At 47.1% G+C, this 25,040-nt stretch overlaps 1 protein-coding gene across 1 annotated transcript in view; it reads right to left on the minus strand.

Annotated features, from left to right (window-relative positions):
- Positions 1–15,246: 15,246 nt before the first annotated feature.
- LOC114068931 (proline-rich protein 18-like) overlaps positions 15,247–25,040 on the minus strand; it is a 115,053-nt gene continuing 105,259 nt past the window's right edge. Inside the window, exon 2 of the mRNA XM_027905400.1 lies at positions 15,247–15,300. Coding sequence (XP_027761201.1) covers positions 15,247–15,300 — 54 coding nt within the window. The remainder of the gene's footprint in view (positions 15,301–25,040) is intronic.

Below are 25,040 nucleotides of genomic sequence, written 5' to 3' on the forward strand. Positions count from 1 at the left end.
TTTACCTGAGGATTTTTTGATACAGAAGATGGGAGAATTCCAGGGGCTGGTAGATGGGGTGATGTGGTCCAGTTTTAATTGTTCGTGGACTAAGTCTTGTAAGATGGAGAGACTTTCTCCTCTAACTGGCCACTGGTCTACCCAGATTGGGGAGGAGGGAACCCAATCCAGGCGAAGGGGCTGGCTGTGTCCAGCGGTCGTTAGGACAAATTTGAGGTGAGGAAAACACCCCATTGGTCCAAAATGTCTCTCCCCCATAGGGTAAAGGGGAGGTTTAAAATGTATGGCCTGGTGGTAGCCACTTGGTTTTCAGTGTTGGTTACCTGAATGATGTCTTGACTTTGTATGGGAGTCTGTGGACCACGTATACCTGTGATTTCTGTGTCACTTTTTGTTGTGTTCCAGTGTGTAGGCCAGTCATTTGATGTTATAATTGTCATGTCTGCTCCCGTGTCCAGTATTCCACTAACAGTGATCTCCTGGTTTGCTGTTGGAGAGTAAAGGTAACATGTTAGCATGGGTCAGTTGTGGGAAATTTGTTTGACCCAGTTTACCATTAGGTGGTCTCCTTGGGCACAGTCTTCCAGGAGTTGCGGAGGTTGCAGTTGAGCTAGTGGAACACTGGTGTATAATCGAGCTGGAAGAGAAGAGGTTTGGACATTTATGGTTAGGGTATGTGGACTCAGGTTAGACAGTATTTCTGTGATAACAACTATCCCTTTGTCACAGCATTCTAAGTGTGAAGTCAGTAGGAATTTGTCATTTTTGTTTAGGATTTGGTTTGGACGAACAGAGACTGTGATGATGTTGAGAGTCTCTAGGATTATGTTTTCTGTGGGAAATAAAAGGATTTCTGGCAAGTCATTTGTGGATGGAGGTTCAAGACTGTTGGGGTCATCACGTGGTCCCTCATGCTCTACCGTCCGTTTCCCTGGATGATATTGTGAGGCTGCTGGTTATGGGTTCGGTCGGTGGTTCCTCCTCCTTTGGCTCGGATGGGATCCCCATCTTTGTTGAGTGTGGAGCAGCAGAAGCATGCCCAGTGATACCCTTTCTTGCATTTGGGACACAGAGTCTTAGGAAACTTGGGGGTGGGATCTGGATTAGAGCAGTCTTGTGCAAAGTGTCCTGGTTGCTGGCATTTTTCTGCTTCCATCATTGCTTCTGTGATGGTTTGTACCCTTATTGTCTCGGCTTCAATTAATGCATCTGCTATTATTTTGCTTTTAAACTTGCTTGAGCCAATTTCCTTACAGGCTTGTATCATGGACATGGATGTGGGGTCAACCAGTGAACGGAGGACAGGTTGACAGTCTGGGTTAGCTTGTTCTATAGTTAGTCGGATAAACAGGGCATCTTGAGCCTCTAAAGATTTCACCTGCGGAGCTATTGCTTCCCTCAGCCGGGTGGCAAAGTCATAAATGGGTTCTTTAAGGCCTTGTTGTATGTGTGCAAATGAGGGAGAAGTGGTAGTCGCTTCTGCCACAGCCTTGATGGCCTCTACAGCCAGGCTTTTCATTTTATCTAGTCTGTTGAATGGTATTCGTGCCTACATCCTGTTGGAGGAGTATGGACCCTCCCCATATAATTCATTAATTAAGTCTTGCACAGGGACACGCAGTGCATGGTGTGAGTCCTCAGCATACTGCCTGATGAGTTTTTTCAGCTCTTGTTCAAAGAGGGAATATTGCATTAGGTTTAAAAGCCCTTTTGTAATTACTCGTATGTTAGTTGGTGTCAGGGTGTATGCTGCAAATAAAGAGTCGAGCACCCCAGAAACGAAAGGAGAGTTCAATCCATAATCTGTAACTGCTTTTTTCACATCCCTTAGGATGGGATATGGGACAGATTCCCATAGGGGTTCCTGGTTATTTTCTCGGAAAACCGGAAAAACTTTCATCAATTCTAGGTCCCCTGCATCCTCTGCCTGCTTTCTAGGACCCTGCCACTTGTTGTCTGTGGCAGGGGAGTCACTGCCTGTGTTGCTACAGGCTGGGGTGTGTGTTGTTGCAGGGTTTGCATTTGCGGCACGGGAGTCATGGGGGTTGCCATTTTTCCAGATGTTTACATCTGGGGAGTCTGCGCAGTTCAAAATACAGAGGCTCCGGCCCCTCCTCTCAGAAAACCGGACACTGCGTGGTGGGGAGGGAGAAGGCGGGGTAGAGTCTGGACTGGAGTCATGTTGCGCGCTGACATCATCCCGGGGTGGGGGTGTGGTTAGCTGTTTCGCGCGCTTTAGGGCAGAGAGGGAGCTCTCGGCGCCATCTTGTGAGTACGGTAGGCGGGATTTGTTAGTTTTCGTGGGCTTTTTGGATGGGAGCGAAGGGCTCTCGCCGCCATCATGCTTTTGTTTTTTCAAATGGGGTAGAATTAAACGCCACGACATGAGAGACAAACCCGCAACCTTATCGCCCTGTTCGAAGGCGTATGCTAGTGTGTCTCCCAGCTGATACCACTGTCGGTAAGTTAATAGTTGTGGAGAGATTACTTTGGTTAGGAGACGGTCACACACGGATGACCCCAAAATGGCGTTTATTAAAACAAGATGTCAGTTTATATACAGGGGAGTATGGAAGGGTCGAGAACAGAGGTGGGACCCCTGCTAGGAACATCAAATTCCGAGGGTCAGTGATAAGGGAAATTGGGAGGATTGGTCGCAGGGAATATGTCCAGTCATATAGGGGGAAGGGAAGGAGGAGTGGTCTGGGGGGCACAGACAGGGGAGTTCTGCAGAAGTCTGTGAGGCTGCGTCCTATAGCTGGGTTTCAGGCACTTCTCGTAGCTTCAGCTGTCAAAGGACTTCCAGATAGGTTTCCTCCTCTGAGACTCCTTCGCAGCCCTTATGCATCTTTCTCCATTCTCTGTAGGCTTCAGCTGGCCCACCTCCGACAGCCTCCCTGTAATACAGGAGGAAACAGAGACCTGCTGAGTCACTTGGATCCTCATAAGTCTATGGGACCAGATGGGATCCACCCAAGGGTGATGAGGGAGTTGGTGGAAGAGCTCGCCAAGTCAATCTCCATCATTTATCAACAGTCCTGACCCACTGGGGAGGTCCCAGATGATTTTAAAGTTGGCAAATGTCCCTTCAATCCGCAAAAAGGGCCGGAAGCAGAACCCAGGAAACTACAGACTGGTCAACCTGACCTCAGTGCCTGGCAAGGTTATGGAGCAGATCATCCTGAGTGCAATCACACAGCACCTACAGGATGCACAAGGGATCAGACCCAGTCGGCATGGATTTAGGAAGGGCAGGTCCTTTCTGACCAACCTGACCTCCTTTTATGATCAGGTGACCCCCCTGGTGAATGAGGGGAAAGCTGTGGATGTGGTCTATCTGGACTTCAGCAAAGCCTTTGACACCGTCCCCTGTAGCATAGTCCTGAAAAAGTTGGCAGCCCATGGCTTGGACAGGGGCACTCTCTGCTGGGTTAAGAACAGGTTGCAGGGCCGGGCCCAGAGAGTGGTGGTGAACGGGGCTGCATCCAGTTGGCGGTCGGTCACTAGTGGTGTCCCCCAGGGATCAGTGTTGGGTCTAGTTCTGTTTAATGTCTTTATTGATGATTTAGATGAGGGGATTGTGTCCACCATTAGTAAATTTGCAGATGACACCAAGCTGGGGGGGAGTGTCAATGAGCTGGAAGGTAGGAGGGCTCTGCAGAGGGGCCTGGACAGACTGGAGAGTTGGGCTGATTCCAAGGGGATGAGGTTTAACAAGGCCAAGTGCCAGGTCATGCACTTTGGCCAAAACAACCCCCTGCAGCACTACAGGCTGGGCACAGAGTGGTTGGAGAGTAACCAGGTGGAAAGGGACCTGGGAGATTGGATTGACAGGAGGCTGAACATGAGCCAGCAGTGTGCCCAGGTGGCCAAGAAGGCCAATGGCATCCTGACCTGCATCAAGAACAGTGTGGCCAGCAGGAGCAGGGAAGTGATTCTTGCCCTGTACTCAGTGATGGTGAGGCCACACCTGGAGTACTGTGTCCACTTCTGGGCCCCTCAGTTCAGGAAAGACATTGAGGTGCTGGAGCAGGTCCAGAGAAGAGCAATCAGGCTGGTGAAAGGACTCGAGCACAAGTCCTATGAGGAGAGGCTGAGGGAGCTGGGATTGTTTATCCTGGAGAAGTCTCAGGGGTGACCTCATCACTCTCTACAACTACCTGAAAGGAGGTTGTAGCCAGGTGGGGGTTGGTTTCTTTTCCCAGGCAACTATCAGTAAGACAAGAGGGCACGGTCTTAAACTCTTCCAGGGGAGGTTTAGATTAGATATTAGGAAGAAATTCTTTACAGAGAGGGTAATCAGGCATTGGAATGGGCTACCCAGGGTAGTTGTGGATTCTCCATCTAAGAAGAGACTGGATGTGGCACTTAGTGCCATAGTCTAGTAACGACAGTGGTAGTGGATCAAGGGTTGGTCTTGATGATAGAGGTCTCTTCCAACCCATCTGATTCTATGATTCTATGATTCTATGATTCTATGATCCATGCGGCAGCTGCTGTGGGGTTCCTAGAGGGGAAATTCCTGGTTGAAGCAGGGTAGTTGCACCTTCAGGCATCAGGGAGTGAAAAGCTGTTCTGAGAGTCGTCGGTATCACATGGGGTGGTCCCTTCCCTTGGCACCTACACTCAGGAACCATAGACCATTTCCAGAAGTGATGGGGATTTTTATTCCCTGTGTCCTGAGTTCTTGTGATGCTTCACTTCAGGGACCCCCTCTTTTTACCATGTCACAAGATGCTGGGGACGGTCCCTCCCTGACTCAGTTTGGACAGGGCAGGGGGGTTGTTGGTCCCTCCCCCGCTCTGAACCATGTGATGGTATGAAAAATTCACAAAAAATCTTTGCCATTTAACTAAAACTACAACACAGATGGACTCCTTGCAAGGGAGAACAGATTCCCTTGCTGATAAGAAATCTTGTAAGGATCATGGAAAACCAGTGCTCAGGGGGACACTTTTGATCAGCGGAATTGTTGCTAGGGGACGAACTAAGCATAGGGTTAAGGTTCCTGATGCTGATGCTCCTATGACTGCTGCTGACACAAGTGCATATAAAGAATTGGCTTATGCTGCATCTTTGTAGACTCCTTGTAGAACCGTTTATGGTTGTTTGTTTCTCTTGTCATGTCCCAGCATTGGGAATCTTGGAGTTTCAAGTTACTCCTTAGCTCATCCCTGGGCAATAAATAACAGCTTAGAGAAAACAATACAATGTCATCTAGACATTCTTCAAACTTTTTTCTTTTTGTTCTCACATTTGGCTTGCTACATCGCCCCCCTTTCTGTATTCAGCACAATAGAGGAAGACAGCTATCACTCGGCACTCAATTGTTCAGCTCGATGGGAAATTCAGTGTAGTCACCGCAAAACTTAGCAAACATTACTACAATTCACACCACAACTTACTTCTAGTTTAGAAGGCATGTCATCTATTGTCTAACCACATGATAGTAGATTCTAAGGCATCTAAACAAACCATAAAGGCTTAATTAACTTGCTTAAATTCATAGCTCTTGCAAGATGTTATCAGAGGCAGTGCAATCTACACAAATTTTTGTTAATAAGGTGACTGCAACAGAGGCAGTAACTAAAATGACTACTGCTAATACAATACAGAATAACTAAGCAATACAGACCTTAGATGAGTGCCCCTGGTGGTGCAGTGGTTAAACCACAGCGTTGTCAACGCTGAGATTCGGGTTCGATTCCCGGTTAGGACACTCCCCGGGCAGATGGAGCTCGCTAGCCCTGTAAGGCAATCCATCTACGTCCTGAGGACCTCGCTGCCACCATCCAAGCGTGCTTGGCCCCAGCAGATGAACCTCAGGATTAAAGGGTGGGCTCAGTTCCGCGCACACTGTGTCTCACCTAAAAAAATCCAATGCGCAGGCTGGAAGGTGGAAAGACCTTCCCCGGTTCTTCGTTCGCAAAGAGACTGGCCATTTTACAGACCTTAGATGCAGAAAAGATCAAGGCCAAGTAAGCTAAGAAGATGTTGCCAGGGGTTTATACTGCACCCATTGTTGTCATGATACATTATACATCCATGACTGCAAAATCAGCAAGCCAGTGGCTTTCAGTGTCTTTAGCTTTTTCACCTGTTCTAGCAGATGCATGAATGTAACCAGAAAAAGTGTCAACTGTAACATGTAAGTATTTAAGGGTCCCAAAGGAGGGCATGTGTAACATCAGTTTGCCACAGTTCGTTGCTTGAAAGGTCTCGGGGCCTCCTGATATGGGTAATGACAATCAGGGCATGCATGAATAATATCCTGTGCCTGCGTTCTTGTTAAACAAAAAGATTTCTGTAAAGACAAGGCGTTTTGATGATAAAAGGAATGAAACAAATGCACCTGTTCAAAAAATTTCGGTACCACAGCTGGCATGGTTAACTTATCTGCCACTGAATTACCTTCTACGATTGGTCCTGGCAAGTTGGTATGAGAACCAATATGACAAACAAAATAAGCATGGTGCAGAGAACGTACCAAATGAGACAGGCGCATAAAGTATTCAAACAGTAGCTTGTTAGAGGATTCTCTGATGAAAGACTCTCCAATCCGAGCTATGATACCTACAACATATTGAGAGTCACAAACAATATTTAAAGCTTGATCACTGAATAACTCAAATGCTTTTATAGCCTCAGAAAGCTCAAGAATCTGTTATGATGCAGAAACCATAATCACTACTGACTGCCAGGCAGAATGATTATCAGACTTCCATACCACAGCACCTTTTCCAGTCTTACCTGAACCATGAATAAAAGCAGTGATAGCATTAGCTATTGGAGTTCTGGCACAGAGATCTTGTGGATGAAAAGGTAATTCAGATAACAACTGTAGAAACCTGTGTCTTGGCAGTTGAAAGACAATCGTCTCCTAAAAAGTCAGCAAAGGCAGTCTGCAAAGGTAAAGACTGTAAAAGTTAACCATGAAAAACATCTTTCTTGAAAGGCAGAAAAATTACAGCTGGATCCAAGCCAACTAGAATCTGGTTTTGTGTACCAGAGAACTTAGCATATCCACAGTTGTAGTTCATGTTTTAGGAAATACGTGTGACAAAAAAAACCCCAGTCTAAAATTATGACGTGTTCATCTTCTGTAACCCATTGTCCTATTAGAGCATAAGGTTGAAAAGAACTATAAATTACAAATAAAGCAATCGGGACATTCAGACGTCTACAGCCTGCAAAAGCTGTGTGAATTTTTCAGATGACCAGTTGCAGAGCTTCCTGGCTTGTTTCAGTGAATTGATGGGGAAATGATAAATCGGAGTCACCCTTCAGCAGATCAAAAAGAGGGGATAATTCTTCTGTTGAATTCATTAGTTGAATCCAGTTAATGGTCCCTAGCAATTTCTGTAAATCATTGAGTGTTTTGACATTAGCGTGTAATTTTATAGAAGAGGGAAATACTGTAGTTTCAAAAACTTTCCAGCCTAAATACTTCCATGGAGCTTCTCTTTGTACCATTTCCAGTGCTATCTGTAAGCCATAAATTCACAGGAACTGTTGTACCACCATAAAAATTTGCTCAACCGTCACTGGATTAGCTGTTGCTATTAAGATATCCATACAGTGATAGATGCAAACTTTTTGGAACTGCTGTCTTGTTGGCTGTAACGCAGAATCAATGACTAACTGGCAGATTGTAGGGCTATTCATCATTCCTTGAGGCAAGACAACCCATTGATATCGTCACACAGGAGCACTGTAATTAATACTGGAAACAGAAAAAGCAAATCTTTCACTATCTTTCTCATGTAACAGGATAGTAAAAAAAAATCCTTCAAGTCCAGAACAACCATGTCCCAGGAGTCAGAGATAAGCATTGGATTAGGAATTCAAGGTTGCAATGCTCCCATAGGTTGAAGAATAGAATTTACTGCTCTTAAATCTTGCAATAATCTCCATTTTCCTGACTTTTTCAGGATTACAAATATAGGTGTGTTCCAGGGACTGTTAGATGGAACAATATGTCCTGTTTTTAATTGCTCTTTTACTACTTTCTGTGCCCATTCTAGCCGCTCTGATTTCAAAGGTCACTGGTCCACTCAAACTGGAGTGTCTATTTTCCAGGCTAATTTGAGCTGCGGCTGTTGCACAGTGGCCTCCGAGAAAAAATCCTGCTTTGAATCCACTTGCGTGATTAGCTGTAAATTCCACTGTTTGAGTATGTCTCTCCCCCATAGAGTACATGGAAGGGACAGAACATAGGGGCAGAGAGTTCCCTGTTGTCCGTCTGGCCCTATAACAGATAACACTGCCTTGCTCTGCTGTGGAACCTGCATGCCACGCACTCCTGTGACTGCTGCTTGTGGAATTTCAAGCTCCCAGTCGACAGACCAATCTTTAGCATTAATGTTGGAAACATCTACTCCAGTGTCCACTAGATCAGTAAAGTACCTGTCTTCTATTTGCAATTTTAACAGTGACTGGCCATCTGAGATTAAAGTCGACCAATAGATCTGCGGTGTATTAATACTTCCAAAACCTCCCATTCTTTCTATCTGATGATCATTGTGCTGCTTCACATAAGGTAATAACAACAGCTGTGCTATTCTTTCCCCTTGTGGTATTTTCAGTCAGACAGGGTCATAATGTAAGAATCTCTGATAGTCACAATCAACTCCAGTGTATATGATGAATGCAGTCCATAGTCTTTTGTGGATTTATGATCTTCTTTCACAATGTCATAAGGAAGACGTTCAAACTGAGGTGGGCAATGTGGCCCATAAAGCACTGGCAGAGCCTTCAAGAGTTCAACATTCCCATTTATTAAAGCAACCAATTTACAGTCTTCCAAAATAAAGGAATCCACAGTAGCCTCCAGGCGGTGTGCCGGTGGTGCTGGCACTGTGTGTGGCGGCATGGATACCAGGGACCGAGGTTGATTATATTGTACTTGTAAAATTTCCTCTACTGTTGGGGCAGAACCCACTAATATTTTCACCTGCTTTAGGGGATATAGTACCGTTTCTTTTTCAGGGGTTGCAGGATCCAGATCAAAAGACTCATTCAGCTCATCAGTCACTGTCAACAGGTCGTGAAATATTTTATTACCCTCAGAGGATTCATCCGCATATAGTGGCAGACCAGCAGCCTTCGAAATGGTATCTGTTTGTTACACAGCTCTTAAAGCCATATACACAGCTTTCCAAGCAACCACAACTTCAGTCAGGATATCCAAAGCTAAATCAGCCTTTGTCCGAAGTTCCTCACCAACCCTAGCCCATAACGCAGTCTCATAAGAATCATGTTTAGGAAACCAGGACTGGTCTGATCATCCTGACATCACAGACACACAGACCTTGGATTTTCAAGTTACCCCTTTTTCACACTCCCACATGGTGAACATCAAACTCGAGAGCTTAGCTCATCCCTGGGCAGTAAATCGCAGCTTAGAGAAAACAACACAACATCATCTAGACATTCCTCAGGCCTTCCTCTTCTTGTTCTTGCTACAGTACCCCTAGGCAGCGATCCCTCTCAGTCCAAAGGCAGGTTCCCAAATATCAGAGAACTCTTTCTTGGTCAACAAGGATGATTGTTGCACTAGTGTAGCAGGGAGAATGCCAAAACTGAAACCAGTACACCATTGAAAGCTCAACAAAACAATATTTATTACAAAGAAGTGGCCAACAAGACAAGAAACCAAGAAACAGGAAAGAGGAGGGAAATAAGCCCTCAGTACAACCCCCCACTCACTCAGGTGTTACTTACAAGGTTGTCTTACCAACTGCAGAGTGCTTAGAATTCCCCATAGCAGAAGCTGCTTCGAAGGAAGTTCTCATTTATCAGTGCTTATTTTCACATAACTTGGCAGGAAAAGAACAGACTCTCACAGGTGGTTGGGTCAAACATAGACCAAAAGTAGCAGCATCTAATTAAGCATGAATACAACTAGTCAGATCTGCCCTTCCCTCCCTGTGTGTGAGGTATCCAGAGGGTATAATCTTTTCAAAACATGTGAGGGACCTGTGTTAAATTCCTAGAGATACTGTCCGTAGAATCTGCACTTATGAATCCTTTGAGGTTGAAGCAATAATTACAGGATATCAGTCCTTGAGTCTTCCATTACTGTAGAATCATAAAATAATTTAACTTGGAAGGGAGAACAGAAAGCCATCTAGTCTCTCTACTCAGAGAAAGATGATCACAGGATCATAGAACAATTTATGTCAGAAGGAACTTCTGTAAGTCATTTAGTTAAACCCCCTGCTCAGAGCAGGACCAATTTGATCAGGGTGTTTGAGGACTTGGCCAGATGAGTTTTGAGTATCTCCAAGAATGGAGATTCCACCACCTGTATGGACAATCTCTTTCAATATTTGGCCAACCTCACGATGGAAAGAGTTTTTCATTATACCTAATAGGAATTTCTCATGTTACGACTTTTACTCATTGACTCTTGTCCTATCACTGCTCACCTCTGAGAAGACTCTGGCTCTGTCATCTCTATAACCTCCCATTAGACAGTTGTAGAAATAATAAGATAACCCATCCCCTTTGCCTTCTGTTTTTAGGGGAAAAAAATCTTATGAAAAAAATAGCTGAGGAAAAAATAATCTTTTCTTGTATGCCCTATGTTCCAGTCCCTTCATTATCTTGGTGTTCCTCTGTGGGGAGTGGACGAATGGAAGCTTACAAGGAATGCAGAGAGATGCTTCAAGGACAGGGGGCCTCTCAGGAAGACATCCATCTCGAAGTGCTCTGACAGCTGGAGCCAAGGAAAATCCTGAAGTCCAGTGATAAGAAACAGGTCCTCCACAGGACCCCCCTCTCCTGTACCCCCTTTCCCTATATGGCCAGGCATATATTCCTGACCTATCTTTCCAAGCCCCCTTATCAGAAACCCTTTGAATTCGATGTTTCCTAGCACAAACCCACCCTTGTACCAGAACTTTCTAAAGCCCCCCTATATAACCAGATTTGTAATAAAGGAATTCGCCATTTTGCGAGCCATATAACACTTGTGTGTATGTCTCATGTTCCTATGCAAGATAGGCCCTGGTTCAATTGCGTGGACATCCCCCGCCACGCAAGAAATGGTGCTCCGTGTGAAGCAGAACTCATCGTCCTTACATTAAGGACGATCTCCACTTTCGCAAGAGCTACTGATAGATTCGAGTTTCCGGAGCTCAGATCTATCCCCAGAGACCCCACTCACAGAAGTCGCCCGTGGACTCCTGTCCACCCAGTTCTTGCCCGCTGTAACTGCGTGTAGCAAATTACGTGCACCCCGGCGGAACCCCTGCGGTTCCGACGAACAGCCAACCGCGCTCAGAAGCGACCGGTGGTAAGAACCGGGGACCCCACAGCCGCAGACACCGCCCGCCAGCTCCTGCGGCGAGCCCCCGCGACTCCCTGGGCCAGCCCTGCCGAGCGCCACCGCCCCCCCCCCCGGGCTCCCCGGCTGCCCCGGCCCCCGCCTCCCGGTGGCCACCGCGCGGCCCCGGACCTGCCTGCCGCTCAGACTCGCGGCACACAGCCGATGCGCGCCGACCCAGCAACGCCCCGCGCCACTCCGCGCCGCCGTAGGACACCGCCGCCCGGCGGGCGCCGCACGCGGCGCTAGGGCCGCCACCACTTTAGAGGCAGCCCCTCCGGCGCGAGAGCCAGCGCCGCCACCCCGCCCGCCGCCCTCAGCTGCGCGCGAGACGAGCTGCCCCGGCCCCGCGCGGCCCCGCGCCCACCGCTGCCGCCTGCCCGCCGCGGCACGGAGAGGGACCCGCCGCCGCCGCTCCGAGACGCCGCGGCGCCCGCAGCACCCGAGCTGCCCCCTCCCCCCCGGTGCGAACGCCGGCGGAGCTGCCGCCCGGCACCCCCCCGCCCCCCACCGCCGCTGCCTGCCTCTGCCGCCGCGAAACCAGCGTACCTGCCCACCGCCGCTGAGACCCCCCCGCCCAGAACACGTCTCTGCACCGCGCAGTACAGCCCGCTCCGGTCGCCATTCCGACCGGAGGACATCTCACCGAGAACACCTGTGAGTGATCTCCATAAAACCCCTTCCTTTTAACCTTAAAATTATGGGAAATAGGCTCTCTAGATCAGAAAAGCAATTTTATGAACATATAAAAGCTATAGTAATTTTAGAAGGGCATCCTTATGAGGAAATATCCATCAAAGCCCTAACGAAATGGGTTTCTAAATGTAAGCTTCTGTCCCCAGAATTATTTCTCTATCGACAATGGTTCAAGTTAGGAAATTCCTTGGTACAAGCTTTCGAAAAGGGAGACAAATTAGCGGGAGATTCTCTAACGGCGTGGAGAATTGTTTTACCCCATTTGAAAAAACAGAAAGAAACTGGAAAAGAAACCCTTCCCCCGGCATTCAAAAAGCCCGCAAAAACTAACAAGCCCCGCCTACCGAGCTCACAATTTGGCGCTGAGCGCTGCCCCCCCACCCTGAGCCGCGCGGGACAGCTGGCCACGCCCCCACCCCGGGAGGACGTCAGCGTGCAACATGATTCCAGCCCTGGCTCCACCCCTCATTCCTCCCCCCACCCCAGCAGCCTCCGTTTCTCTAAGGGGAAGGGTCGTAGCAGACATAACTCTGACGGCAACGAATCCCCGGATGTAAACATCCGGAAAAATGGCGGCGCCCATGAGTCCCGTGCCACAAATAAAAATCCTGTAACAACAGATACCCCAGCCTATACCGATACAGGCGGGGACCCCCCTCCCACAAAGAGCAAATGGGAAGGTCCACGGAAACAAGCAGAAGAAGCAGGGGACCTAGAATTACTGAAAGTTTTCCCCGTTTTCCGAGAAAACAACCAAGAGCCCCATTGGGAACCCGTTCCCTACCCCATCTTAAGGGACGCAAAAAAAGCGGTCACGGATTACGGACTGAATTCTCCTTTTGTTTCTGGGATGCTGGACTCCCTCTTTGCAGCATATACTCTGACCCCAGATGACATTCGAGTCATCACTAAAGGCCTCTTAAACCTCATGCAATACTCGCTCTTTGAACAAGAGTGGAAAAAACTCATTAAGAAATATGCTGAGGACTCACACCAGGCACTCCGTGTCCCTGTCCCAGACTTAATTAATGAACTGTATGGCGAAGGTCCATATACCTCCAGCAGGATGCAGGCACGAATACCATTTGTCAGGCTAGATAAAACGAAAAGCTTGGCTGTAGAAGCCATCAAAGCTGTGGCAGAAGCTACTACTACTTCTCCCTCTTTTGCTCACACACAGCAAGACCCTACAGAACCTTTTTATGACTTTGCTACAAGACTGAGGGAAGCTATAGCTAAGCAAGTGAAACCTATAGAAGCCCAAGATGCCCTGTTCATCCGATTGGCTATAGAACAAGCGAACCAACACTGCCAGCCTGTCCTCCGTTCACTGGTTAACCCCACACCTATGTCCATGATACAAGCCTGTAAAGAAATTACCTCAGGTAAACAGGAAACCAAAGTAATAGCAGATGCATTACTGGAAGTAGAACCAGTGCGAGTACAAGCCATCAAAGAAGCGATCATGGAAGCAGAAAGAGCTAATGCTGTGTACTATAAATGCAAGCAGCCAGGACACTTTGCAAAGGACTGCCCTAACCCAGATCCTACCCTTAAGCCTCCTAAGACTCTGTGTCCCAAATGCAAAAAGGGGTACCACTGGGCACGTTTCTGCCGTTCCACTTTCACCAGGGATGGGGATCCCATCCGATCAAAAGGAGGAGGAACCACCAGCCGAACCTATAACCAGCAGCCTCATCATATCATTCAGGGAAATGGACGATAGAGCGTGTGGGACCATGTGATGACTCCAAGTGTCCTGAACCTCCATCCACTAATGACTTACCAGAAATCCTTCTGTTTCCCACAGACAACATAATCTTAGACACTCTCGACCCCATTGCAATCTCTGTTCGCTCAAACCAAATCCTAAACAAAGATGACAAATTCCTACTGACTTCACACTTAGAATGCCGTGACAAAGGGATAACTATTCTCCCAGAAATAGTCTAACCTAAATTCACATGCTCTAACCATAAATGTTCAAGCCTCTTCTCTTCCAGTTCGACTGTACACTGATGTTCCACTAGCTCGACTGCAGCCTCTGCAACGCATGGAGAACTGCGCCCGAGAACACAACCCAATGGTAAACTGGGCCAAACAAATTTCCCACAACCGGCCCATGCTAACCTGTCGCCTTTACTCTCCAACAGCAAATCAGGAAATTACGGTTAATGGAATGCTTGATACAGGCGCAGATATGACGATCATAAGATCAAATGACTGGCCTACACACTGGAATACAACAAAGAGCGACACAGGCATAACAGGTATAGGTGGTCCTCAAACTCCCAGACAAAGTCAAGACATCATTCAGGTAACCAACACTGAAAACCAAGTGGCTACCACCAGGCCATACATTTTAAACCTCCCCTTTACTCTGTGGGGGAGAGACATTTTAGACCAGTGGGGTGTCTTCCTCACCTCAAATTTGTCTTAATGGTCGCTGGACACAGCCAGCCAATTCACCTGGATTGGGTTCCCTCCTCCCCAATCTGGGTAGACCAGTGGCCAGTTAGAGGAGAAAGACTCTCCATCTTACAAGAATTAGTTCACGAACAACTAAAATTGGGCCACATAACTCCATCTACCAGCCCCTGGAATTCTCCCATCTTCTGTATCAAAAAATCCTCAGGTAAATGGAGGCTACTCCATGACCTCCGAGCAATTAATGCCGTCATCAAACTGATGGGAGCTTTGCAACCAGGGATGCCTTCAGCAGCTATGATCCCAAAAGACTGGCCCATTGTCATTATTGACATCCAAGATTGTTTTTTCTCTATTCCCTTACACCCTGCAGACCAGGAAAAATTTGCCTTTTCCCTTCCAACACTGAATGTGGCAGAGCCTCTCCAGCGTTATCAATGGGCTGTCCTGCCCCAGGGGATGAAGAATAGCCCTACCATCTGCCAGCAATTCATTTCCAACATCCTCTCTCCCATCAGGTCTGCCTTTCCAGACTCTATCTGCTACCACTATATGGATGACATTCTGCTCGCTGCAAGCACTGATGCCAAAGTCCAACAACTGACAAGCGCAGTGCTGGATGCATTGCAACGCAATAACTTTACTATCTCTCCAACCAAAATCCAGACTTCCTCTCCCTGGAAGTACCTGGGTTGGCATATCACCAATCAGCAATTGTCCCACAGAAAATCTCCATTCCCTTGCAGATCACCACCCTAAATGACCTTCAAAAAACTCTGGGTACCTTAAATTGGCTACGCCCGGTAGTGGGTCTCTCCACAGATGACCTGCACCCATTGTTTGAACTGCTAAAAGGAGACCCAGATCTGACATCCCCACAGACACTGACTCCTGCTGCTAGAGATGCCTTAAAACTAATTGCCAACAAAGTAAATCTCTTTCAGGTACACCGACGGCTGGAGAAAGAAGAAGCTGTCCTTGTGGTGCTTAGAGGATCCACTCAGCCCTTCGCACTACTAGGCCAACTCTACGACGGGAACAGTAAGCTGTGTCTATGGGAGTGGGTCTTCCTCCCCCACCAATTCACAAAAACCATAGTTTCCCTTCCGGAACTATTGGCCAAATTGTGTTACAAGGGCAGGACCAGGTGTTGGGAACTCGCAGGTGTAGATCCCGCCTACATCTACCTCCCACTCACTTCCCAGCATCTAAGAACAACTCCTGATCATGAACCTGGACTTCCAAATTGCTTTATCTGACTTTGCGGGTGAAATTAAAATCCATTCCCCCCCTTGCAAATTTATCCAAAACATAGACAAAATTCCCCTTAAATACACTTCCAATTGGTCTCCTAATCCCCTTCCAAACGCCTTAACAGTCTTTACTGACGGCTCAGGTACCACAGGGAATGCTGTCATTGTTTGGAAAGAGGGGAATCATTGGCAACAAGACGTTCACAAGGTCCAAGGCTCTCCTCAGTTAGTTGAACTGTCAGCAGTTGTTCGTGCCTTGTCCTTGTTTCCAGACAACCTTAATATCATTTCTGACTTGGCCTACGTGGTGGGCCTTGTTCAGCAGTGCGAGAATTCGTACCTCAGAGAAATTAAAAATGAACAATTATTTCGGCTATTCCAAAAATTGCTTTCTGCTATAAATCACCGCTCTTCACCATTCTTTATCACCCATGTTCGCTCCCACACCACACTTCCTGGTCCAATAGTAGAGGGGAATCGACGAGCCGACCTCTTAGCAGGGTCAGCTGTCGTCCCACAGCGGTTAGAACAAGCCAAACTCTCTCACGATTTCTTTTATCAGAGTGCCCGAGCGCTACAAAAAGAATTTGGCCTCACTCAAAAACAATCTCGTGACATCATTTCAGCCTGCCCTGACTGTCAACTTATTACACCATTGCCTGCAGAAGGGGTAAACCCCCGAGGGTTACTCCCACTGCAAATTTGGCAGACAGATGTCACACACATTGACTCTTTCGGGAAATTGAAATTCGTTCATGTGTCTATTGACACCTGTTCAAATTACATTGTGGCCACCGCACACTCTGGTGAGAAGAGCCGTGATGTACAGAAACATTTCACCACAGCCTTTGCTCACATGGGCATACCCAAACAGATCAAAACCGGCAACGAGCCTGCCTATGTAGCAAAGAAAACTCAGGAATTTTTAGCCTTGTGGGGTGTGGAACACTGCACTGGTATTCCTCACTCTCCCACAGGTCAGGCAATTGTTGAAAGAGCTCACCAGACACTCAAATCCATGTTGAAGAGGCAGAAACGAAAGAGCAGTGGCCTCTCCCCACATGAGTGTCTGCAAAAAGCCATGTATGTCCCCAACTTCCTCAACAGGATTGAGGATGGACAGGCACCAGTTTTTAAACACTTTACCAAAACAAACTCCATTCCCATTGAAAAAGCCAAAGTACTTTACAAAGACTTGGTATCTGACCAATGGCTAGGCCCCTTCCCCATCATAACCTGGGGAAGAGGTCATGCATGCATACTCACTGATACAGGTCCACGATGGGTCCCCTCAAGAAGAATCAAGCCCTTCCTAGAGGACTCCAGACCCTCCTGATTCTCCACTTCTTGATTCCACCGTGGACCACCTCAGCTCTCTCAGTTCCGAACTGGATGCAGCAACCAACAGAAAACGTCTGGATCACCTTAGCCAAAGCCACCAATACAGACACAATGTGCCTTTCCCTCGACAGCGTGAGTCACCCCTTTAAAAGCTGTCTCGTGGGGATACCTGACTGGAACAGGTTTATCCAGAACACTTCCCTTATAGATAATTTCCTTCCTTCTTCAAACACTATTTCCCAACTTCTCCTACGTCAGGGAACCCTAGACACAGACCCCCAAGAGTTAGATCTTTTAGGCTCATCTGTAGCTATAACTTGCCTTAGGTTTAAACCCACTTCTAAACCCCTTACTCCAAAACCTAACATATCCCCCAACTCTATCATGTATACTAACACTACTGAATGGTGCAACTACTCCCAACCATACCCTCTTCCCACTGAACGTTTCTCTAAACCCACAAAACTACCTTCCACCTATTTTCTTATCTGTGGCGATAGAACGTGGCAAGGCATTCCAAAAAATCCTGTAGGAGGGCCATGCACCATTGGGAAACTTGCCCTGTACAACCCAGCTAAATTGCAAATAATCAGAAACCAAATTTCTAACAACCCAAACCCATTCGAAACAAAAGGGCTTTCATTTTAATGCGTACCAAATCTAAACCGCTCCCAATCGCTGAGGACGCTAAGCCACCGCCACGCAAGCCTCCTCCAAGCAATCCAGCCAAGGAGGATGATCTAAACATCCATGTCCCACCAGATTGTGACCCCAAATTTCAAATTTGGTCCCACACTCAGAGATTCTGGGCCAGTTTCCCATTCACCAATATTGGTGCAGCCAAAGCCCTCTCCACTCTAGCCCACATGGCCTGCTGGATGACCAAAGAAGCCAATGCCACTTCCCTTGCCATAGAGGACCTGCTAGCAGACACCCTGAAAATCAAAGAAGCTACTCTCCAGAACAGAGCAGCCATTGACCTTTTACTTCTCGCCCATGGTCATGGTTGCAAAGAATTTGAAGGGCTGTGTTGTCTGAACTTTTCAGACCACTCTGAGAGTGTGTACAAAAGCATCGACACTCTAAAAGGACTTGTTAGTGACATCACCATAAACCAAGACAAAGGTTTTTCAGGTCTCTTTAGTTGGCTTCACTTTCCTTCCCTTTCTGATTGGGTCAACAAGGTTGTTAAAGGAATAATCTTGTTCCTAATCATCACTTTCTCTATCCTTGTCTTCCTACCCTGTCTAATTTTTTGTGCTAAAAAATCCTTGACTAAGAGTTTCTCCCAAGTTTTTCCAGTCCTGAAAAACAAGAGAGGGGGAAATGTGGGGAGTGGACGAATGGAAGCTTACAAGGAATGCAGAGAGATGCTTCAAGGACAGAGGGCCTCTCAGGAAGACATCCATCTCGAAGTGCTCTGACAACTGGAGCCAAGGAAAATCCTGAAGTCCAGTGATAAGAAACAGGTCCTCCACAGGACCCCCCTCTCCTGTACCCCCTTTCCCTATATGGCCAGGCATATATTCCTGACCTATCTTTCCAAGCCCCCTTATCAGAAACCCTTTGGATTCGATGTTTCCTAGCACAAACCCACCCTTGTACCAGAACTTTCTATAGCCCCCCTATATAACCAGCTTTGTAATAAAGGAATTCGCCATTTTGCGAGCCATATAACACTTGTGTGTATGTTTCATGTTCCTATGCAAGATAGGCCCTGGGTCAATTGCGTGGACATCCCCCGCCATGCAAGATTCCTCCACTGGATTAATTTCAGTATTTTCAATGTCTTTCTCCTCTCTAATGAGAAACCCCAAAATGCACACTGTACTCCAAATTCAGAGGAGAATAATCACTTCTCTCACCCTAATGGCTACAGTCTTGCTAATATAGCCCAGTAGATTGTTGGTCTTCTTTGTTGCAGGGGCATACTGCTGACTCATGTTGAACTTATTTTCTACTAGTACCCTTAGATGCTTCTCTGCAAAGTTTTGTAGCCAGTTGCCCCCTAGTCTGTTGTGCTGAATGGGATTATTCCATGCCAGATGAAACACCTTGTATTCACCTTTGTTGGATTTCATGAGCTTCCTGTCAGGTCATTCCTCTAGGTTGTGACAGTCCCTCCAAATAGTAGCCTATGTACTGCTTCCCCTATTGCACAAAGGATTATGATACAGACTTACATACACAAAGAAGTGTTTTCAGAGTCTATAGCTGATGATATACATTGACTCTAGTGGTAAAAATACTTTTTGGGGGCAGAGGAGAAAGGAGAGAGAAATGGGAAAGGGAAACTCATCCCCAGTGGCCAGCTGGGAAAGAAATGATGGGTATCTCCAAAGTAACAACCTGTTTAGTCAGTCAGGTGGAGCTTAGAAAACCATAACTGACTTAAGGATAATGGTCTTGCAGGTAGTTGCAAACGCCTGCTATGGGACACCTGACCCAAGTTGACAAAAGGGATATTCCATGCCATATAGTATCATGTTCAGCAATAAAAATGGGGGAAAGAGGAGTTTTGGGTAGGTAGACATTGTTCAGAGGTTGGCTTGTTGTTGGTCTACTCGTGGGAGGGATTGAGTGACTGCCTTTGCATCACTTCTTTTTTTTTTCTTCTCTTTCTTCTTCCTCTTTCTTTTGCTCATTAAACTGTCATTATCTCATCCCACAAGTATTCTTGCCTTTGCTCTTCCTGTTGTCTCTCCCATCCTGCTTCAGGGGAGAATGAGCAAGCAGCTGTGGGGTGCTTAGCTACCAAATGGGGTCAAACCACCACAGAGGGCCTCTTGGTCAGACTCACTCCTGGTGTCTTCTTTGCATAAGGTGGGGGTTGTGTGTGGATCTCTTGATTAGTCTCACAGGTTTGGTCCCTAGTCCCACAGACATGTTCAAACATATTCATGTTCCCCACCCATTCAGGAACACTGAACACCCACTGGTTTAAACTCCTCCCACCAAAAACATGGTAGGGCTTGTTCAGCAGTTTTATAAAGCAGAGAGTCCCAAGCTTGTGTTTTATTTTTGTTTAATCTTCCTTGTTTTCCTATTTAAACTTTAATTATTAATTTTATTATATCTTAAAAAATTTCAGGAAGCAGACGTCAACAGCAGCAGTTCCCCATGCTGAGAGTGCAAGGTTTGTGAGGTACCCAGGGGATATCTGAGATGGTTTCTGGGCCCCCAACACCATTGGGCTGTGAGTGGAGGAGAGACCATCTGGCAGACAGCAGGTCTCACGAGAGGGGCAGGGGAGAGTTGAGTAATGCCAGCTGTCCTCCCAGCCAGGTCAAATGGTGGGAAGTTGCTTATAATTGGTCCCTAGGGAGTGCTGAGAACAAGAACACCATGAACAGGGTGCCCAAACGGGGTGTGGCATCTGTTTGGAGCAGCGTCATCAGGTTGATTAGAATTTTGCATGAGAAGGGAAGGAAACTCTGCCGGTTATTGGGCTGCTGCCTGCTCTGTTCATCCACAGGCTTAGAGTGTAGCCTCAGTGGTCACCCAAACTAACTGGTGGCTGTGCAAGCCTACCCAGAAGCTTGAGATCTCCAGGAAATTAGAATTAGAAGGTGAACATCTTTCAAAAGAATTATCATTCTATAACTGGATGAGTTTTCTGAGAACTATAAGGACACTGTGACCTGCTGAAAGAAAATGGTGTCCATCCACCACAACTGCAAGGCTGTGGTTGTAACACAAACAGAAGCACTACAGCCTACCTATGCTGATGTCTCCACCCAAACAGACCTCCCAAGGATTGATATAAATGTCCAGACCTCAGGCATCATGGAGCTCCAGTTTCCACAAAGGAAACTTTGTGACTGATGTTTACTACAGTCTGCCAAACCAAGGGGACCCTGTTGAAGAAACATTATTACTTCAGCTACAGGAAGCATCACACTGACAGGCTCTGATCCTGCTGGGAGACTTCAATCATTCTGATACCTCCTGGAAAAGCAGGACAGCAAGTTATTGGAGGGCACTGAGGAGAATTCCTTAATCCAGGTAATAGCCCAAACAGTGGAGATGTGTTACTAGACCTGTTGTTCACCAACACAGATAAACTAACTGATCAGAGGCAGCCTGGGCTGCAGTGATGATGTGGAAGATTCTAGAATTCACAATCTTAAAGGATATGGGCCAGAAGAAGTCAAGACCCTAAAAGTCAACTTTCAGTTGTTTATGGAATTACTGGATAAGACCCCCTGGGAAACTCCCCTCAGAGGTAAAGGATCTGAACAAGGCTTTCAGCTCTTTAAAGACATTTTTCTTAGAGCACAAGAGCTCTCAATTCCCATGTATAAGAAATCAGACAAGGAAAGCAGGAGAATAGCATGGCTGAGTAAGGACCTCCTGTTCAAATTAAACTGTAAGAAGGAAATGCATAGGCAGTGTAACCAGGGACATGTGTCATGGTAAGAATATAGGGATGCTGCCAGGTTGTGCAGGGATTGAATCAGGAAATCTAAGGCAGAGTTGGAGCTGAATTTGGCAAGGGAGGCAAAGAATAAAAAGAAGAGCTTTTACAGGGCAGGCAAACAGGATGTGGCGTGTCAGTCAGGGCAGGGCACATCAGTTCGTGCAGGACATGCAGGAAGGGACACTTCTATTCCGGGAGCAACAAGAAGCAGCCTTCTAATGGAACAAAAATGGTATCTACCTGTTGCAATTGCTGAGCTGAGGCTGAAACCCAGACAGAGAGGCCAAAGACTTCCCAGATAAATGCCTACATCCAAACAGACCTCTCAGAGGACAAAAGAGCTACTCAGACCCTCAGCTGCAGCAAACTCCAGAATCTGGAAGTCCCCATAGGGCCTGAAGGCAGAAGCAGGTTTCATGGGTGCAAGTGTGCCCAGATGGATGAGCTTTTGGAGCAGGTTGCCATGTTGCATGAAGAGCTCACCAGACAGCGTACTATCCAGGAATCTGAGCAGGAGATTGATGCACTGACATAGGCAGAGTGACAGTCCTGCCTTAAGTCCTTGCAAGCAGAAAGTAAGTTAGCATCCAACCCTGAGCTGACAGGCTTGGCTGATTTGCAAGGCAAGGGAGACTGGACTCTCATCTCTGCTCAGGGCAAAAGGAAGTCTCCCCCTTGCTACAGATGTGTCCCTACATAACAGATATGACACTCTGGGGCTGAAAGGAGAAGACTTCACAATAAGTAGTCAAGATCAAGAAAAGAACAATGGTACAAAGATGGTGCAACCAACCATCCATCTTAGAACCAGCGCCACCAAAAAAGCACGAAGGGTGTTAGTAATTGGAGACTCCTCACTGAGAGGCACAGATGCACCCATTTGCTGTCTGGGCAACCTCTCTAGAGAGGTTTGCTGCCTACCAGGGGACCGTATTCGTGATGTCACAAAGAGGCTACCAAGCCTGGTAAAACCAGAAGCCTCCTACTCTTTCATATAGGGCCAAATAAGGCTGCAATGAGGAGATTACAAAATACCAAAAGGGAATTCATGTCCCTCAGAAAGATGTTGAAGGGATCAGGAGCACAGGTAGTGTTCTCTGTTCTCCCAGTTGGAGACTGGGACCCAGGAAGGAGTAGATGAATGGACCAGGTGAATGACTGACTGTGTGGCTGGTGCCATGTTCGGGGTTTTGGGTTCTATGATCTCAGATGCACCTTCAAGAGACCAGGTATGTTGACACCAGATGAGGCACACCTGACTGCATGGGGTAAGAGTGTTCTGGAAGCAGGCTGGCTGGACTTATTAACAGAGCTTTAAACTACATTTGGTGGGGGAAGGGGAGGTTGTTCTGAGTGACAGAGAGAAACCAGGAAACACCAACACTTTAGGAAGCAGCAGGGAAATACCTGTAAATTGTCCAAACGGAATTAGTGAGGGGTCATTCTTAAAGGTAAAGAGGTCAATAGCCCAGCTGAAGTGCCTCTACACCAATGCATGCAGCATGGGAAACAAGCAAGAGGAGATGGAAATCAGGGTGCAATTAGAAAACTATGACCTAATTGCTATCACAGAAACATGGTGGGATGAGTTACACAACTGGAGCACTGCAACTGAGGGCCAGAAGCTTTTCAGAAGAGATAGGCAGGGAAGGAGGGGCAGGGGTGTTGCTGTCTTAAAGGAATGGATAGATTGTGAAGAGCTGCCTCTGAGAAACAGCCAAGAAGAGAGTTTGTGGGTAAAAATCAAGGGCCATACCAATAAAGGATACCTTGTGGCTGGGGTCTACTATAGGCTGCCCAATCAAGGGGAGCCTGTTGACGAGACCTTCTTGCTCCAGCTACAGGACGCATCACACTTGCAAGGTCTCATCCTGATGGTGGATTACAACCACCCAGATGTCTGCTGGGAAGGCAATACAACTGGAAGCAATCCAGGAGACTCCTGGAGTGCATAGAGGACAACTTCCTGGTCCAGGTATTAGAAAACCAACCAGAGGAGAAGCATTACTGGACCTGTTGCTCACCAATGCAGATGACCTCATTAAAAAGGTTAAGATGGGAGGCAGTCTATGGGACCTGATAAGATGCATCCCAGTTTCCTGAGGAAACTGCCTGCTGTTGTTGCCAAGCTATTCTCCATCATATTTGAAAAGTCATGGTGGTCAGGCAAAGTCCCTGGTGACTGGAAAAAGGGAAACACTGTTCCTATTTCTAAAAAAGGAAGAGAGAAAGACCTGGGGAACTACAGACCAGTGAGTCTCACCTCTGTGCCTGGGAAGATCATGGAGCAAATCCTCATGGAAGTAATGTTAAGGAACATACTGGACAAGGAGGTGATCCGAGACAGCTAGCACTAATTTAATAATTGCAGATCTTGCCTGACCAATCAGGTGTCCTTCTATGATGGGGTGACTACAACAGTTGACAAGGGAAGACTTACCAGTGTCATCTTCCTAGACTTTTGTAAGGCTTTCCACATGGTCTGGGACCACAACAGCCTTATCTCCAATTTGGAGAGACATGGATTTGATGCATGGACTATTTAGTGGATAAGAAATTGGCTGGATAGATGCAGCCATAGACTTGCAGTCAATGACTCTATTTCCAGGTGGAGGCCAGTGATGAGTGGTGTTCCTCAGGGCTCTGTCTTGGGACCAGTGCTCTTTAATATCTTCATCAATGACATAGACATTGGGATCGAGTGCACCCTCAGCAAGTTTGTAGATGGCTGTGAGTGGTGCAGTTAGTTCACTAGAGGGAAGGGATACAATCCAGAGGGACCTTGACAGGCTTGGATATGAGTCAGTAATATGGGCTTGTAGCCCAGAAAGCCAATCCTATCCTGGACTACTGTCTTAGTTTAACAAGACAAAAATGTCTGTAAAGTAGGGCAGGATAGGGAAAAAATAAACTCTGCTCTCTAAGTTATTACAACTTTGAAAATAAAAGACTTCAGATGAAAGAGTGTGGAAAATAACAGCTCTTAACTAAATATATGTGTATATATATGTAACAAACAAAACAAGCAGCAATACTATAGCCAAAACTTTCACTGAAAACAATTAAGTATTTGTGCCTTTTGGCACAGTTATATTCACACCCAGCAGGGGGCAGTGGCTAGCCTCAGGAGGCAGGGTCTGCAGTGACTCACTCACGGTCACCAGGTGGTGATGTTGGGCCCCAGCAAAATGCGGGAGCTGCAGTGACTTTCTTTCAACCAGCAGGGAGAGCTGATGTGCTTTGGGACAAGCAAAGGCTGAGTTACTCACTGGTGGCAGCAGGGGGCGCTGTCAGGCTCTGGTTGCCTCCATGTCTGTGGGGGCAGCTGGGTCAGTCCAATGCACCTTCCAGAGGGCGCGGGCTGCCGCTGACATGGGAAGGGAGAAGGGGGGAGAGTGGTTCCTCCCCTCAAGGGCTCCTGTGGACTCACATTGTCTAAGGTTGGCTAGGACCTCCTTTGTCAATGGGTGCAAGCTGCTGCTAGCACGGGAAGGGCGGAGGAGGAAGAAAAGATGCAGGCAGGGATTCCCCACACCCTCCTGAGCTAGGTGAATGATCAAAAAAACCACAACAG

Source organism: Empidonax traillii, unplaced genomic scaffold (genome assembly GCF_003031625.1).
Source record: "Empidonax traillii isolate 1590-97213 ecotype Southwest subspecies unplaced genomic scaffold, ASM303162v1 scaffold1150:size236519, whole genome shotgun sequence".
In the NCBI taxonomy this organism is placed as follows: domain Eukaryota; kingdom Metazoa; phylum Chordata; class Aves; order Passeriformes; family Tyrannidae; genus Empidonax; species Empidonax traillii.